The sequence below is a fragment of the Carettochelys insculpta genome, chromosome 17 (genome assembly GCF_033958435.1).
Source record: "Carettochelys insculpta isolate YL-2023 chromosome 17, ASM3395843v1, whole genome shotgun sequence".
NCBI lineage: Eukaryota > Metazoa > Chordata > Testudines > Carettochelyidae > Carettochelys > Carettochelys insculpta.
The window spans coordinates 29,633,672-29,651,023 of NC_134153.1; the positions used below are offsets into that span (position 1 = coordinate 29,633,672).

Here is a 17,352-nt window from a genome sequence, read left to right on the forward strand (position 1 = left end):
CTAGTGGGGACCCACTAAATTGAACTGTCATGTTGCTGCCATTGACCCCGGCACTCCTGGTAGTTACGAGAAATAAGGAAAGTCTACTGGGGAGTTCCCGTCAGTGTGGGAGTGGCAGAAATCAATTTTAGGTAAGTCAGCTCCAGCTATGCAATTCTCATAGCTGGATTTGCATCTCTAAAATCTATTTGACTTCCTAGTGTAGACCTGGCCTTACTACCAAAAGGGAACAACGCAGTAAGAAGCATAAACATGGCTGCCTCATATCTCTTTGAATTTCTGTGTGATAGATCCCGCTATAAAATGGGAATGTCCAGGCCACAGTAGTGCTAATGTCTTGCTTAATAGTTACATTTTGTCATTTGCAGTCTGTTAACACCATTTTTTTTTTTTTTTTCATCCTGCTGCTTTTGTTAACTTATGCAGGGATTCCAAAGTCCCCCCGCCGCCTCCAGGTCATAAATGGAAGGAGGTCCGGCATGATAATAAGGTGACCTGGTTGGTGTCATGGACTGAAAACATCCAAGGATCTATTAAATACATCATGCTGAATCCCAGCTCTAGAATCAAGGTAATACTTTATCTGGAAGCCTGCATGGCTGTGCTGAATCTTCACTTATTCTCTTCGGGGACAGGGATGAGTGTGGCCACCTAGTGGTTAAGGCAGAAGACAAGGGAACAAGACTGACTTTTCTCTTTGGCTTAGTTTTCCCAATGTGCAAATAGAAGTAATGGCTATTCTGCGGAAGGATGGAATAACGTCTGTGAGTGCTTTCAGATTTCTAAGTGAAAGGATGTTGTCATCCTAGTTCGGAGCTTTTCATCATCTGGAATAACCTTGAAAAAAAACATATTTCCATCCCCAAAGCAGTATTGATTCATCTTTCCCTGTTTTAAGTGTTTACATCTTAGGCCAGGTCTATGCTAGGCTGAAAAGTCGATTTGAGATGCTCCATTCCAGCTGTGAGACTTGTGTAGTTGGAATTGACATATCCTAAATTTGATTTTTCTGGCTACCCACACAGCGGGAAGTAAACCGGAAAAACCCTTACTCCTTGCAACAGTGAGGAGAGCCAGGGTTGATTTAGAGTCCAGATGGTTTGATTTAATCCATCCCTGCTAGACACACTAAATTGAATGCCGAAAGATAGACCCTGAACGAGTTGATCTTCTGGTAAGCGTAGATGCACTCACCCTGAGTTTGGCCCCCGAGTTTCCTGCCTGATCATGCAGTGTGGTCTGAACTACATTCTGGGTGGCAGTCTATTGAAAAGACACAAATACAGCTTTTGCTTTCATGCAAGATGGAGCCGGAGGTGATGTTCTGAGAGGAACAAAGCCCACTGTGAGCTCAGATAACTGGTAATTGTCAAATTACATAAAAGAAATGATGAGCCTTTGAAGGTAAACAGACCTGCATTTTTAGTAGGACAAGTTTTTGTGGCTGCTTCTCAGCAGGAAAATTGTCTGGTTTTAAAAGATTCACCATGTGTAAGGACAGCTCCCCTGGAGCAAGAAGAGGAGTCTTGTGCCATCCCACATGCAGGATAACATTCCTGGTGACCAACAGTAACTGTATCATCACACACAACTAATGGGGTGTTCAAAACTCTTTTAAAATGAGTTCTCGACTGTCTTCTTAGCTTTATCGAGTGGGTCTCTAGCTGTGAGAAGGAGAGCGCTAAGGAACTAGCAAACTCCTTCAGGAAGGAGGGGGTACCTTTGTACAGTTAGGAGCCTGGAAGACAAAGTGCCCCTGTTATCTGTTTCCTGACTTCTCCACAGGCACTTCATGTCATGACTGTGTGCATTGCATGTGAACTTAGTTCAGGCAGAACTTTTGAGCAGTGAATTCCCTGTGATATGCACGTAGGCTTGAGCAAGAATTCTCTGCTTCTGCTGTTTGCTTTCAGGTGTGTTTAGCTTTCTTGTGACTGTCTCTGTAGGGGGAGAAGGACTGGCAGAAATATGAGACGGCTCGGCGGTTGAAGAAGTGCGTGGATAAAATCCGGAATCAGTACAGAGAAGATTGGAAATCCAAAGAGATGAAAGTGCGACAGAGAGCGGTAGCCCTGTACTTCATTGATAAAGTGAGGGTCGATCTCTGGACAGTCTTTCCTTCTGGCTCATTATGAATTAAAATGCAGAGCTGTTGGGCACTGGTGCCTAAGTCCAAATAAAACTCCAATAGGAATGTTCCCATGCAGCGGGGACTTTGATTGAAACGATTGGTTATCCTCTCAGAAGTCCAGTCCTCGGGCTACTCAGAAGTCTCTTCCTGGAGTGATTCTGATCTCTCCTTCCTCCCAATTAATTGGAAATCCAGATCAATAAACTGCCATGCTGAACCTGGCTATGTTGAGCAGTATGATTTGGTTCAGACAAAAGTCACAGCTAAGTTAATGCCAGAGTCATCCTGAAGTGTGTGCGTGTGTATTATAATCGTCATGCCAATTCACTTTCAGCAACATTTCCAGTACAGCACTATCTCTGGATCTAAAGAAGTGGGTCTGACCCTTGAGAGCTCATCACCTAATAAATTATTTTCTTAGTCTTTAAAGTGCTCCAGAACTGCTGTTTTGTTTCATTAAAATAACAGATGAACGTGGCTACATCTGTTACTATTCAGTAAATTATCAGGGCAGTTTGAAATGCTAAACCTCCTTTCCTGTCTCCATTTGCTCATCTCCTGTCTTTTTTGCTCAATTTGCAGCTTGCCTTGAGAGCTGGTAACGAGAAAGAAGAAGGGGAGACCGCAGACACTGTGGGCTGCTGCTCCCTCCGTGTGGAACATATTAATTTGCATCCAGAGTTGGATGGCCAGGAATACGTGGTTGAATTTGACTTCCCCGGTAAAGACTCCATCCGATACTACAACAAAGTCCCCGTTGAAAAGAGGGTGAGATGTTTCCCTTTCATGTCCCTGTGCAGCATTACAAGGAAAGCAGAAATAGGCTGGTGGAAAATCTCCAGAAGTGGCTGTTCCTGTGCATCATGTTTTAGCCAAATGTGAAGGCAGAAAATGAGTTAGCGTATCTTCTGATCATCCCTTCCTGTGGAGGAGTCAGCCTGCCACCTGCCTCCCTCTGGTGTGAAGTAACCATACTGTGAGGCTTTTATTGAGGTTTCTCCTTTTCTAACATCTCCATTCTTTGAGCTGGTGGCCGTTTAAGCCATGCGATGCCCATGTCACCAGCAATGGTTATTTTAAAGCCATTATGTGGGTCTGTTGCTAGACTGCAGGCTTGGCAAGCTACATTTTTCCTGTGGTAGACTTATTTTTGGATACAGTCCTATCCACAAACCTTCCCAGCAGCCTGAAGGACACAGGGTGGCCTGTACTTGGCTGCACTGTTACTAGCATAGCAGTAAGTAACTTGGAGTTATGCTTCAAATATCATGGCTATGTGCCCGAATTTTGTATGAGGAATTGTCGTCTTTGAAGCTCCTCTCTGAATGTTTGCCCTCAGTGGTCTAGGCCATGCTCTCAGGTACTATGGAGTGACTCAATGGAGCAGCTTCACTGACGTATATCTGACCTAAGAACTATTGTGCAAAGTACGTACCTGCTGAGTGAGACCTTTCTGTGCCATGCAATGTTTATTTACTGTGTGGATATTCAGTCCACCTGGTCTGTCTCTGTAGTTACTTGGATGGCTCCAAAATAAACCCCCATCCATTCAATGTGAGTAGAGGCATTTAAAAAAGCCAAGAAGTTATTAACGGTATATTTACTCTGAGGTCAGAGGAAGTAAATCTGGCCCACTAATGACCTCTTAAATTAAAGAAATGGAGGGGGAAGTTTTAAGAATGAAAATCTGTTGTTCAAATGCATTGGTAATAGTCCCTCTTGGAGTGCATTCTTTAAGAGTTAACAGAAGGGGAATTGATTATTATGGAAATAGAAATCTCTGCATATTTAGTGGCTTGTTATTTGATTCTGTTGCTAACCAGCCTAGAAGTTGAATTTTCAAGCGATTTCAGAGTTGTGTAGAGCTGAGAATCATGTTCTGCCTGCATAATCTAGGGAGCCTTGATTGTTTTTCTGTGTAACTGCTTGCAGTGCAGTTGTGTGAAACCTCAGGCACAGCAATTGATGTGGCTGTGTCGGGGCTGCCAAGCCAATTTCCATCATTGGTTTGGGCCTGAGATGACCACTCTGTCTGTCTGGGAGAAGGACCAGGGTGCACATTTGACAGGAAGGGTGGTCTGCGAGGAACCTTGTTCTACCAGGGAAAAGTGCCAGCTTGGCTTTCTTCATCCAGGGTGTTTTATAGCAAAGGTGGCAGCAGAGTCTCCTCTAGCCTTGAGCTAAAGTGATCAACTCAGAAAGGCGAGATGGGCCATTCACTCCCTTGGCTGTTCTGCTGCCAAGGAGAAGACTAGAAGCCCAACTACTAGTGGTGATTTGGGATGTGGACACCTGTTCAGTAAGAATGGGAGCTAGCTCTTCTCACATGGGCCACCAGGAGTCTTCAGAAGGTAGTGACCTTCATGCATTATTGAACTGGGTCCCAGAAGCAAAAGCTATCTATCCCACTACAACTCCCCAGGGCCACCTGAGTCTCTCCTTGCTTTGCCTTGTGAAAATTATTTCTCTTCTTTCATGTAGGTTTTTAAGAATCTTCAGCTGTTCATGGAGAACAAGCAGCCTGAGGATGATCTTTTTGACAGACTTAATGTAAGCAACGCTGTTTCTTCAGAGCCGTTGATTCTAACCCTGGTGGTTCTTACTGTGCTAGTAGACTAATGTGCAACGGCTCTGTTGCTTGGGCCAGTCAATAGGTAATTGCATTGCCACAGAAGAGGCATAGATTTCATCTGGATCAATCCAGCAGGGCTTGGCGGAGTCTGGCACAGAGGCAATAATCTGTCTCCGGGAGGGATTTGCACGTTTAAGTGACTGGTCTAAAATCTAAGTCTGAAAGCAGACTGCTTGCTCCAGCTAGAGGCTTATAGCTATGCGATAGCAACCTGAGCATAGAGAGGAGATAGCCTGGCTTTCCACCACAGACACAAGTGCATGCTCAGATCAGCTTGAACACCATGAAAGTGCTGAGGTGAGACAGACCCATTTCCACATACTGAGGCCAAAAGTATAACAGAGCAAGAAGACAAAAGACTTTGCCGTTCATTCAAGTAGTCACATCAGATGCAAGTTCCTCCTCCTCCCTAGCATCTGTCAATGCAGATCTAAAGCCCAGTTGCACCCCAGCTCCTTGTTTGTGTAGCCACTAGTTATGGCTACTATGTGTACCTTTCTTTCCTCTAGTGGCCCAAGGAAGGTTCCAGGTATTGGTTATGTATCATCCTTGACTTGGTCCTGTGTGCACCTTGAAATTCACAGCTACACCTCTGACCCAATGGCAAGACTGTGGGTCTAGCAAGGGTGCAGAAGTTCAGATGTATTCTGGTCCTAGTGCTGGAGAGACTGAAACCTCAAATTCTTTTTGCTCCCTTAGACCAGTATCTTAAATAAACATCTTCAAGACCTTATGGAAGGCCTGACAGCCAAGGTATTCCGTACGTACAATGCCTCCATCACGCTACAGCAGCAGCTAAAAGAGCTCACTAACCGTAAGTGCTGTTGTCTGGGACCACCTAGCTTTATTTGTGGTGGTGATTTATGTGGTGGTGATGCCTTGAGGTGGATCCCTGCTGTGTCATAGTGAGTACAAAATGATCTTGCTAGGTAAGGAGGCCTGAAACCCCAGGAACAGAATGGACAAGTTATGTAGAATGAAACATGGCGTAGGATTTACCATATAAACTCTTACCCTCCTTCATCTTACGGCCCAAAGTCTGACCTTTCTTGGACTGTTTAGGTTATTGGGAAGGAGTTTTCTCATCCCCCACAAGGCTGCATTGTCCCTCTCCAGTGGCAACCTCAAAGAAGGCTTTACTGGCATTCTAGGGATTGCCCTAGGATGGTGGCATTGCCAGGTGGCATAGGATTGGCTATTCTGCTCCCCATCTTAAGAGGTATGGCTGATGGGAGGGAGTTTTGAGAGGTCTACAGAGCTGCAGCCCATAGACAGCCCACAACCGCTAAAACAGCTCTGTGGTTACTGGCTTGACCTGAGGATGGGCAATGCAGACTTGCCCTATAGCTGTCTTCCTGCACTCAGGCCGTCATCCCCAAGTGTGCTGAGACCAGCAGAGCTAGGTCTTCAGGACCTGCCCCCCGCCCCCCCGTATTAATGGGTGTTTAACTTAAGATACTTAACATTCTAGAAGTAACTCTCTGCGGTGGGGATGTGGGGAGTGGCTGTGTCCCTGGAAAACCCCACCCTCTGCACCTGAGGTGTGTAGGCCAACCGTAGCACTTGCGCATTGGTGTAACACCTTCCAGCCAAATGCTGCACGAGACATGGATGAGCCAACCCACCTTCTAAGGCAGGGAGAGGCTGTTCCACCTTCCGGAGGACACATGCCAGCGTGGCACAGTTAAGGCTCGAATCCCAGGTTGTATACTATGAAGAATAGCCCTGATTTATCTTTCTCTGACTGCCAGATATGCTGCCCTCTCCATTGTTGACTGAGCTTTGTTTGTTTCTGCTGAAATTAGTCACAAGAAACAAATGGCATCTTTAACTTTGGTGCCAAAATAAAATCGGGGTTTGGGATTTAAATGCAGTGCTGCATTTGGCATAGTAGAGACGGATTCACGCTAACGTAGCCTTGTTGTTGCGTATGAATCGGTAAAAGCTGTGCCACACGTCCCCAGCTGCTCAACCTCTGAAAGCTGTTTCACCTGCTTTTTCTTTCAGCCGATGACAACATTGCAGCAAAGATCCTTTCCTATAACCGTGCCAATAGAGCTGTTGCTATTCTATGCAACCACCAGAGGGCACCACCAAAGACCTTTGAGAAATCCATGATGAATCTACAAACCAAGGTAATTTTTAGTCTCCTTTAGATTAAAGGCAGAGCTGGAAACCACTTTTGTCCTTTGGTTTTGAGTATATCCTCATTTGCTTCTCATTGTGGCATATCAGCACCACTGAAAGGGACTCCACTCTGGCTTCTTGAGAGGCGAGTCCTCTAGTTTTTCAAAGAAAATGTCAGGCTGAAGTTCCCCCTTGAGAATAGACCCTCTCAGACATGACCACCCTCTTCTGTTTGGATGGAACAAAATCTGCCACCTCTCAGCTGACTTGAAGCCCCAGCTCGATCAGGTGCTGGGGAGGCCTAAGCTGGCTTCGTAGGCTAGGAAAGTCCCTAGACTGATATTGTTTTCCCCTCAGCAGACTGATTGCTCTTGGTGGACGTTAGAACCACAGTCCTTATCGCTGATTTGTGGCCCTGAGAGGAAACCAGAATGGGTGTCTGCTCTCGTCAGAGTGGCCTGGTAGACCAATTCATGAGTGCAGCTTTTTGCATGCTATGCTCTCTACTCCTTTAACTCGACCTCTTCCTTTACAGATTGTTTCTGCCGATGGCCATGTGGTCAAAATGTGGCTAGGTCTGTTCACAGCATGACCTCACCATAAGGTGTTCTGGTCTAGCCCTGGGGTGTTCTCTTGCTTCTGTAACTAACACCCAATTTGGCTGCTCCCACCCCGATTTTTACAATTTGAGTTCTGGTGTTGGCTAGGGACGAGATGGAGGGCTGTAAAATAGCAGTGACGGACTCAGGAGAATCTTTAAACCTTACTGGATGCCGGGCTAAGGCTGACTGCCTAGACTGAGCGTTTGATATTTTGGAAGGTTACTTCTGTTTCTGGGCATAAAGTAGTCATCAGCTGAGCCAGGTCATTTCCCTCCATGGGGTTGTATGGCACATTTGAAATGCATTTTGACTGATTTGTATCCAGCATATTCAAGAGAGGATATCAGCCCGCTCTGCTTTGGCAAATCCTATTTTAGTTCTGCTCAGCTGCCAATTTCCTGAGCGGTAACCGGAGGCTCTGTCCTACTTACTGCCTTCCGTTTAGCACTGTCCATTTCTAATGCCTCAGGAGCCCCTTTCTGCACTGTATCCAAGCTGGTCTCTGTGCAGCACACTTGCAAGACCAATGTTCTTCCTGTTGCAGAAGTGATCAGTGACGTGGAGTGACTCCATTTTCCAGAGTTCACCTTGATTGTCAGAGGGCAAGTACGTAGTAAAGGAGGCACCTGTCGGGGTGTTAAGTCATGTTTGAAAATGTAGGCCCAGTGTGTGAGGATGTATTTACATCTCCCTTGGGGCTTGAGTCCTTCTCAGCCATACGCTTCCGTGGCTGAATTCCAACCCATTGGAGGCAGATGGTGAATGTGCCAGGAGGTTTATACCGTTCCCCTGGATGTCAGCTGACCCCTCCCCCGCCTTCTGCAGTTGTGGATGTGACTCCTGACTCCCGCCCCGATCTGCGGGGTTTTGCCTTTTCTAGATTGATGCCAAGAAGGACCAGTTAGCCGATGCCAGGAGAGAACTGAAAAGCGCCAAAGCCGATGCCAAGGTCCGGAGGGATGAAAAGTCTAAGAAGTAAGTATGGCTTCAGTGCAGGTGCAGAGTAGGAAAAATGGCCCTCTTTCTGCTCAGACTTAATACTGCAGTCTTGTCCTTAATAGATGCAGGAGTGGCCTACCTGGTCTTAGACTGGGGTTGCTCTTTATACCAAAATAGGAATGTTACCTATAGATTCCTGGACAAATTCCCACTTTGGGGACTGCACTTGGTCTCTTGAAAACGTTATCAAATAGCTTTAGTTGAGACCAGATTCTTGATTTTGTGCATTGAACTGTTTAAATTGTTGTCACCTTTCATCTTGGTGAAGACTGTATCTCAGTACTGATGGGCATCATTTTCCAAGTGCTGGCTCTCTTCAAGGAAGGTGCAGGTTGCCAGGCTGTCTTTGAATCCCTGTAGGGCAGTAATGTTTCCCCACACAGTCTGGCTCTTTCTGAACAGTTCCCTGATTCTTTCCTAACACACAGGACAGTGGAGAGCAAGAAGAAAGCCGTGCAGAGGATTGAGGAGCAGCTGATGAAGCTGGAGGTTCAGGCCACAGACAGAGAGGAGAACAAGCAAATTGCCTTGAGCACCTCCAAACTCAACTACCTGGATCCCAGGATCTCAGTTGCCTGGTAATCACCTGTCTGGGGATGGATTCCCTCCTGCCCTGTGGTTTGGGTCCACTGTCTCAGCGGTTGGAGGCTTAGCCCAGTTTTTGCTTTACCCATTCCTGAAATCTTAGCTTCTCTCAATCTCTTATATTTTAGTCTGATCTCAATTATCATTTTTCCTAAGAGCATCTTCCAGCAGGAACAGCAGTGTCTCTGGGACCAAAAGGGCACTGACCACTGTATTGTCTCTGGCTTGTACAGATGCTCAGTTAAGACAAGCACACTGTGAAAACTTCCTTCCTCTCTCCCTCCACTTTCCTAGTACTTCTCTTTTCTTACTGGCGGACACCCAACCCTGCTCCTCATTTCAGGCCTGAGCCCTTTCTGAATCATGCCAGATGTGTGTGTGGGAAGCAACTTCTGATCTGGACAGTCTCAACATAATCTCTGTCAGACACAGAAGTTGGGGGTTCTGCACAGTCAGTGGTGAATTTTAGCCTTTATAGATTGGCTCAGTATTAGAAATTTCTAAGGTAAAGGCTTCTGTTTGAGAAGAGGCAGTGGATGCCAAGGGTTTTCTTTTACTCTTAATGCATCCAAAAAGACAAGATGAAAAACTCTTCGGAAGCCTAGATGATGCTTAATAAAGAGGCACCTGGCCTGTGGTCTCCATTAGCCCTCCGAACTTCTGCTTTGCTCCTGGCACTTGTAGGATGGGCACTTTGCAGATTGAGTGCTGTCCGTGTGAATTAAATGCATCCCTTAATAGTGCCTCTGACTGACTAAAACAGCTTGGACATGGTAGCCACAGCTCCTGCCACCTGATATCAGGAAGGTTTTTTGCAGTAGCATCTGGCATGTGACCTCTGATCAGAGAGAGAGCCAGACTGGGTGCCCACACCCTTGAGTCTTGCTCCTGGAAGATTTAAGAGCTATGGGAAGAGAAGTAAATCTCCAGCAGATAATGTGGGTAGGGGGTGAGATTGGGAATAGTAGTAGCAAGTTGTAAGTCTTTGACACAAGGATGGTTATATGCCTTTGAATCGTGCCAACCACTCAGTGGAATGCTGGCCATGATTAGCCTCTGTAAATATTGAGCTGCGGGCGAACCAGAAGCAAGCTGAGCTGGGCTACGTGTACACTAGGCAAAGTAAGTTGACCACACATATGCAATTCTAGTTACAGCAGTTGTGTATGCACTCACCTAATTTGTCTCTCTAGACTGGGGTAGATTGATGGGAGAGTTTGCATCCCACGAGGAGTACAGGGGCTGACTGCGACCCCTGAGAGGTCAATTTCGCACGTCCATATTAGACACACAGAATCGAACCCTGGAAGATCAACCTTAAGCTGGTCAACATTCTGGGGCAGTGTTAACGTAGCCTTGGTTACATGGTGGCAAGGCTAGTGGAAGGATCTAGGTGGTGGCGTAAGGAGCTTTGTGCGAGCTAATGGGTAGAGGGGTGCAGAGAGAACAGGAGAACTGTTGCATTGGAGCTAAAGGAATATTGATTTTCAAGTGCTGCTGTTAGAGAGCATGTTTGTATGCATTGGTGAGTAACGTCTGTCTCCTTTTCTCCTGCAGGTGTAAGAAGTGGGGGATTCCTATAGAGAAGATTTATAACAAAACCCAACGAGAGAAATTTGCCTGGGCGATTGACATGGCAGAGGAAGATTATGAGTTTTAACCTGTTTTTAATTAGCTGGATTTTATGGAAAAAGGGGTGGGGGGAAGCTGGTTTTAGGGAGATTGATAAACTGTGAGCCTTACTTGTCCGAATTGTGGGGGAGGGGGTACGGAGGGGCAAGCAAGTATCCAACAAAGAAACCAACATCTTTGGGAAAAGATAACCCTGGAAATAATAGAAAGGAACTGAGCCAGTTGTCCTATGGACAACTTTTATACAAATGTTTCAGACATCCAGATTCTAGCTGTATGACTTGGTTAGGTTTTGTTTTGTTTTCTCTTGAGGCAGGGTGAGTGGAGAGGAGATTTGTCAACCTTCCACCAGGCAAATGGGGGATCTTTAGCTACTGTACACAAAATCCAATTATATTGGTGTGTTTTTACAGGTAGGGTTTTGCAATAACTTCTATATTTTAATAGAAAATGGACTCACTCAACCCCTGCCCCTCCCTCTGCCCCATTTTGGGAATTTAACAAAATTTAAAAACCCAACGCACCTGAAGCAGCTGTCACAGTGGTCATGGAGGTACACCTGCTTTTATTCTTTTTTTCCCCGCCCCCCCACAGTTCTACTCAAAACAATTGTGGCATTGAAACATAAATTTAATAAAAACCCAAACAACCCCACCACAGCTGTTCAAAGCAAAGCATGATGGGAAACCGCTCCTGACTTGAGTGTTCTTTTTTAAATGTGAATTTTTATTTCTTTTAATTATTTTAAAATATTTAAACGTTTTACTTCTTGATCTTAAAGATCGTGTAGGTTTTGTGGGGAGGGCGGGGTGGGATGGATGAGTGTGGCATTGGAAGAGAAATGAAATCAGTGACAAACAATTTTCCCATCATCCTTTGTTCTGCGCATGCTCGATACACTTCAAATATGGCCACCTTTTAGGTCTGGCAGACTGTTTTCTTTGCTTTTCCCCCTTTTTCTAGCCCCCCTCCCCTCTTTTACTTGAAAGATTTTATTGTGTAAAAAGTTTCACAGGTCAATAAATTTCGAGGGAAATGAGCATTGGTCCAAAAAACAAAAAAATAATCAAGATTTTAGGGCTTTTATTTTTATTTTGTAATTGTGTATAAAAATTTTAAAAATTAAAAAGCAGAACTTTAATGTGAAACCTTTTTTTTTTTTTTTTTTTGCTATAATCGTTAGTTTTAGAGGCATTGTTAGCTTAGTGTGTGTGCAAAGACCGTTTCCCACAGTCTTTCCTCAACAAGTATCTTCTATTTTTATCATGAATTCCCTTTTAATCAACTGTAGGTTATTTAAAATAAATTCCTACAACTTAATCGAATGTTGGCTTTGTGTGTTCTTCCTACCAGCTCCCCAGGGAGCTAACAGCAGCATCCAGCAGTGCCCTGCCATTTGTCTGTCTAGAGTAAAGTGTTTCAGGGCAGAGAGTTTTTCAACTACTTGTGCAGCATGTAGCACAGTGGGGCATCGCCATCATACAGGCTGTTGTGCTAAGTGTAGTTCTTAGGCTGGTCCTGTAGTTGGATATGGGAACCTCAGAGAAAGCCAGGTGCTCCAAAGAGTGATTTGGTGACTCAGTAGGTGGCCTGCTTCCTGCTGTGGCAGTAGGGCCCCAGGTGACTGGCAGTGCCAGCTCTGTGATGAGCTCTGAAATAGTGTCTGATGGAGCGATCCGTCGATCCCATGGAATTTCCTACCACAGTCGAGGGTGTCTTGTCCTGACGTTTTGTCATCGTGCTGCCTTTCGAAACTTCCTTGTGTTGTCTACCCAGTCTTCACTTCTCTTCCAAGCTGTTGTGTAGTGTTTGTGTGCTGCTGTTAAATAGCTGCAGCGTTCCCTGTAAGATGAGCGATGGGGCAGCCGCCCAGGAAAGAGTCAGGTGCCACCCAGCTGACTGGCAGAGTTCCCACAGCTGTCAATGTGTGCCTCTGTTGGTGGTGCACATCCATGCATGCCTTGGTGCACATAAAAATTATTCTGCCCATGGATGGAAAAAAATAAGAGGTAACTCCTATTCGGGGTCCAGCTGAAGAGTGGAGGCTGGAGACAAAGGTGTAGCCATACAGCTGTATTACTTCATTTTAACAAAGCCGACAGTTACCGTCACCGAGATTGGAACAGAGGAGGAGCAGAGAGATGATTTGACTTTCACCTGTTTGTATTCTGTAATGCTGGATGGCTCCTGCAGCTTTCCCTCCCTATCTGAGTTGGCTTTTGCCTGGAGTTGAGTGAAAGCAGGTGAAAACATGAGTGTTTGGCTAAAAGTGATCATTCTAGGTGCCTGCTCTGCCAAACACCCCACACCCTGAACTGCACTCACAATTGCTGGACGTTCCTCCCACAGTGCAGGGCTGTCATTTGGCCATTTCAGCTGAAGACAAGGCTTGGTTTTGGAATGGGCTTTCCTGTGTGTTTGGGGAAGCTACCCAGAGGGGCAGCTAAGTGGGAGTCTTGGAAATCGGTGAGTTGTCGAGCGAGGAATGTGGAGATTTGGTGGGCGTAGCAAGGGCTCCTGCAGCTGTGGGCGCCATAAGCTCTTTGAGGGGAAGAGGCGTGCAGGCCAGGGGATCACCTGGAAGAAAAGCATTGCGCACTCTGATCTTGCAGGGCTTAAAGCAGCAGCCCTGGATAGAAGCCTCTGTTCTGATGGTGGGACCGGAGATGCCACCCTTGGCTTGGAGTTGATGGCATCGAGTGATACTTCGGGATGAACACCCGCTGTACCCTCATTTATACCCAGGTCAGCAAACTTGGCGTGGCCCTTTTGTTAGTGTTTGAGCTGTTGATTGTCTTGACCACCTCCACATGGACACAGTTCAGCACTGGACCCCTGGATAATCAGTAGCTTCGGGGGACGGGGGAAGGAAGCTGATCTGCCCTCCACCCCTACACAGTAGGCCTTGGGCTGTGCCACAGGTTTGGAAGCCTGCTCTGCCCCGACAACACAATAAAGGGCTTCGCACTGGCACTTCTCCCACTGCTGAACTCAATGGCAAAACTAGCAGTGTGACTGGTGGATGGGGGCGTCCCAGAGAAAGGAGTCAGCCCAGCCACTGTGCAACTCTGGCTCCCATCTGTCCAGGGCAGAACCTCACCACTGGAGAAAGGCTGGAGGGTCTGACATTGGGCAGCGCATTTGGTAGAGTTGTGGGGTGGGTGCTGGGAGCCCCGGTGCTCAATTCCTGGCTTAGCCTTTGATTTCGGTTTTGGACCCCCTTCTGCCTTTGGGGGGAAGCATGGGGAGGCAAGGAAGACTGGCCGGGGTTTCACCAGGGACAGAAGCATCAGCATTCCCTCTGGTGCAGCTCTGTGTTTCAGGTTCAGCCCAGGAGTGGCTGGAAAAGCCACCAGGCTGGGGTCCGGCGAGCAGCGTAGAGGTGCTGGGTCTCTGCAGGAATGCTTCTGTTTTTTGTGGCTGCCCTAAAAATAAATGGGGAAAGCAGCATGATGGGGCTTCTCCCTGGGTTTGAGGCTAATTCCCACATAATCCTGAAGGTTGCGGACATTTTCCATCAATCTTGAATGACCCTAAGGCTTTGCTTTTTGGTGGTTCCCCCCACCCAAATGCTGCGAGGTAGGAGACAGCCCATTTCAACAGCTCCCCCCCTTAGCGAGTCCTGCTTTGTCCTCAGGCCGCTGGAGGCATGGCTTCCTGTCTGAATTCGTCTTTGTTCTATTTTCAGACCTGCTTTTTTGTTTGCAGTGATTTGCTCTGTAGGTAGCTGCAGTGATGTGACTTTTGGGTCCTCGGGAGGCTTCCTGCTAAAGCAAACACACTGCAGAAAAGACATGCCAACAGAACTGGGACATCCGCAGTCCTGGAAATAGCCTTCCTGAGCCTTCCCGGCTGACTGTTTGGAACAATGCAGTCATATAAAAATACCCTTTCTCTATCGGCCAGCCCCCGCTTGTGCAATAGCTGTGAACTCTGGGCTGGATTATTGTCTGATGCCTAAGGTTACGGAGCAGGAAACTGAGCGTATGCCCCATATTACAGGGAACTCTTCCCACTGGGGATTCCTTCTTTCTTTGTCTGCTCGGAAGCAAGCAGGAAATACAAAGCTCCAAGGCCTCTCCAGCATGAAACGTGATACTTGACGTGCTCAGTGCTGCCAAGTGGGTGAACGCAAGGGTTGGAGTCTATTCAGAAGCAGCTTAAAGTGATACTAGCCCCATTGTTCAGCCCTGGAGCTTGGCAGCCTTTGCTGCTGATACTGAAATATATTCTCGGTGATGATATCTTGGGCCTTTGCTTGCTGCACGTACGGTGGCTGATTGCAAGACCTGTGCCTGCCAGACTGGCAGACAAAGCTGTATCTGGATGAACCCTGTGGTGCCAAATGGAAAAGGACCTAATTATTCTTTCTGGAGGTGGGAGGGAGAGCAATTGTAAAAGCCAGCAACTAGCCTAACGGATCCAAGAAAGCAACCTGGCCTGACCCTCTTATTTAGAGAAATGTCCCTACCGGTTGGTGTCTTTCAAGCATGTTACAAATGGTGATTGATCAACCTTAGCTCCCTTTCATGTGGCTAACACAGTTCTTCCTGTTTCGGAGATGGGGAAACCATGGAGACATGGGCCCGATCGGAGAGCTCAGTTCCCAGTTGGGCAGCTCAAGGGGAGGGGTTGTGGCTGACACTGGCTGCTCTAGGAGGCTGAGCAGGTTTGGATGTCGATTTTCGAGAAGCTCTCCTCTCCCCAGGGGTAGGAGCTGAGCACCTGAAAACCAGCTGCACAGGTCCTGAGCCAAAGCCCCCCTGCCCCGAATACGACAGGACAATGGGCTTTGTGTCAGTCCCAAAGAGGTGAAGTGACTTGCACCCAAAGGTGAAACTGTTGCTCAGTTCCCACATCCCCTGCAGTTAGTGTCTTTGAGGCAGCTCTCTGGGCCCTGCTGCACCCGGGCGGCGGGGGAGGTGTTTCCATCCATGCACAGGACACAGTGTATTGAAAGTAGCTCCTGCTGCAGGAGGCGGTATGCTCTTCTCCTCCGTCAAAGCGACTCAAGGCACTTGTCTAGGTCCCGTCTGGGGGAGGCAGTGGCTCCAGAGCCCAGTTCCCACCCGTGGTCACTGCAATGTGTGCTCCATAATCCCTTGGGAGCTTTTGAAAACTTCCCCTTGGGGCCCTGTGAAAACCAGCTTGATTCATTTTCTGTGCACTCCTCCTGCATCCTCCTCCTGCCACGTGCCATTGAGCTGACGCTGTGTACTCAGCTCTCTCACTGGGCCCGGCCTGGCGAGGATGCCAGAAGTTCCAGCCCTCTCTTGAACAGCAGCCCTGCCCAGGGGAACACTCCCTCCGCGTGACCTCCCTTCCCGGTTGCCCACGGCTTGGAGAAGAGCAGCGTTGAGCGCTGGGCAGGAAGGGGGCAGAGCGCTGGCCCATGCCCCACTGAGGGGCTGGGGGGAGCCATTGATGCTATTCTAAGAGAAGAGGATGGGGAGCAGGTGGAAGGTCACCACTCAAGCATCAGCGAGAAGCCGCCCACAGTCGGTCACCACCGGCTGGACAAGAGGCTTCCAGGTCCCGAGCTGGAGCACGGAGAAAGGCAGCACAGTTTGGGGCCAGTTCTCCGGGATCTTGGGATCCGACGCGCAGCGGCTGAACATTTAGGGTTGGCAAATTCCTCACGAGTCACTGATGCGCTGACGCAGCGAGGCATCTTCCTGGGCGCAGTGGAACTGTCCAGGTGACGCCGTCTGTGCCAGAGAGAGAGGTTCTGATCCCGGACTGCAGAGACTTCCCACCGGCACGAAGGGGGTCTCAGTTCTCGTCTGCTGCTGCGAAGTGCCAGGGGCACGTCTCTGACTGGGCCTCCCTAACACAGAGCAGTAGGTATGTAGAAGCCGGTGACGGGGTCAGCTGCCCCCAGGCCCAGGGTTTCCAAGGGGCTGGACTGAGGCCTGCTGTGAGGGAGTGGGGAGGTGGGGCAGCACCCCAGTCTGTATGGTGCTTGGCCCCACCCCTTCCAGGATGCAGAGCCAGGCCCACCTCTCACTTTGCCCCAGAGCCCATGGCAGCTGTAAAAACCCTAACAGGCCCCCATGAACGGGTGGGTTGTGCTCCCCCGGCTGGGTGGACTCTGGATTTTAGGCATGGTGTCTGCACCAGAGTGGGCAGCCACTAAATGGGTCTTTATGTTCATGTCCTGGTTAAGATTTTCATGGCAGCATTAAGCTGTGCATCCAGCGATTGGATGGGTGAGCCGTATGCAGAGACTGGTGCATAATATTCAGCCATTGAATAGACTGACACTGGAGTCCCTGTTCAAAGTGCCAGTGCATCATCACCCTGATACCAGCAAGCTAGGGGACAAGCCTCTAGATGTTGCCTGTTCCAGATGAGCATTAGAAGTCACACGTCTGTCCAGGGTTATGGTCAGGTCCTCTGACACTTGTTCATCTACCCCATTGACCACAGAACGTGACACTGAATGGTTCTTTGGTAGCCGCCTTCTTTAGGTGAAAGGCTGTTACCAAGGTTTTGGAGAGCTTGGGGTGTGGCTTTCAATAGGGAACGCAGAGGAAGCAGCCAATGGTGGTGAGATCTTTACCTAGTACTGCAAGAACGATGATAGCCAAAAAAACACAAAAAAAAAAAGAGAAGTTCTGTGGCACCTTATGCTCCAACAAATA

The 17,352-nt window shown here is 47.8% G+C and overlaps 1 protein-coding gene across 1 annotated transcript in view; it reads left to right on the forward strand.

Moving 5' to 3' along the window:
* Positions 1-12,021, forward strand: part of TOP1 (DNA topoisomerase I) — a 77,541-nt gene extending 65,520 nt beyond the window's left edge. The window contains exons 13-21 of the mRNA XM_075011627.1: positions 427-571; positions 1,947-2,090; positions 2,714-2,899; positions 4,613-4,681; positions 5,463-5,577; positions 6,771-6,898; positions 8,373-8,467; positions 8,920-9,069; positions 10,634-12,021. Of these exons, the coding sequence (XP_074867728.1) occupies positions 427-571; positions 1,947-2,090; positions 2,714-2,899; positions 4,613-4,681; positions 5,463-5,577; positions 6,771-6,898; positions 8,373-8,467; positions 8,920-9,069; positions 10,634-10,736 (1,135 nt within the window). The 3' untranslated portion in view covers positions 10,737-12,021. The remainder of the gene's footprint in view (positions 1-426; positions 572-1,946; positions 2,091-2,713; positions 2,900-4,612; positions 4,682-5,462; positions 5,578-6,770; positions 6,899-8,372; positions 8,468-8,919; positions 9,070-10,633) is intronic.
* Positions 12,022-17,352: the final 5,331 nt, after the last annotated feature.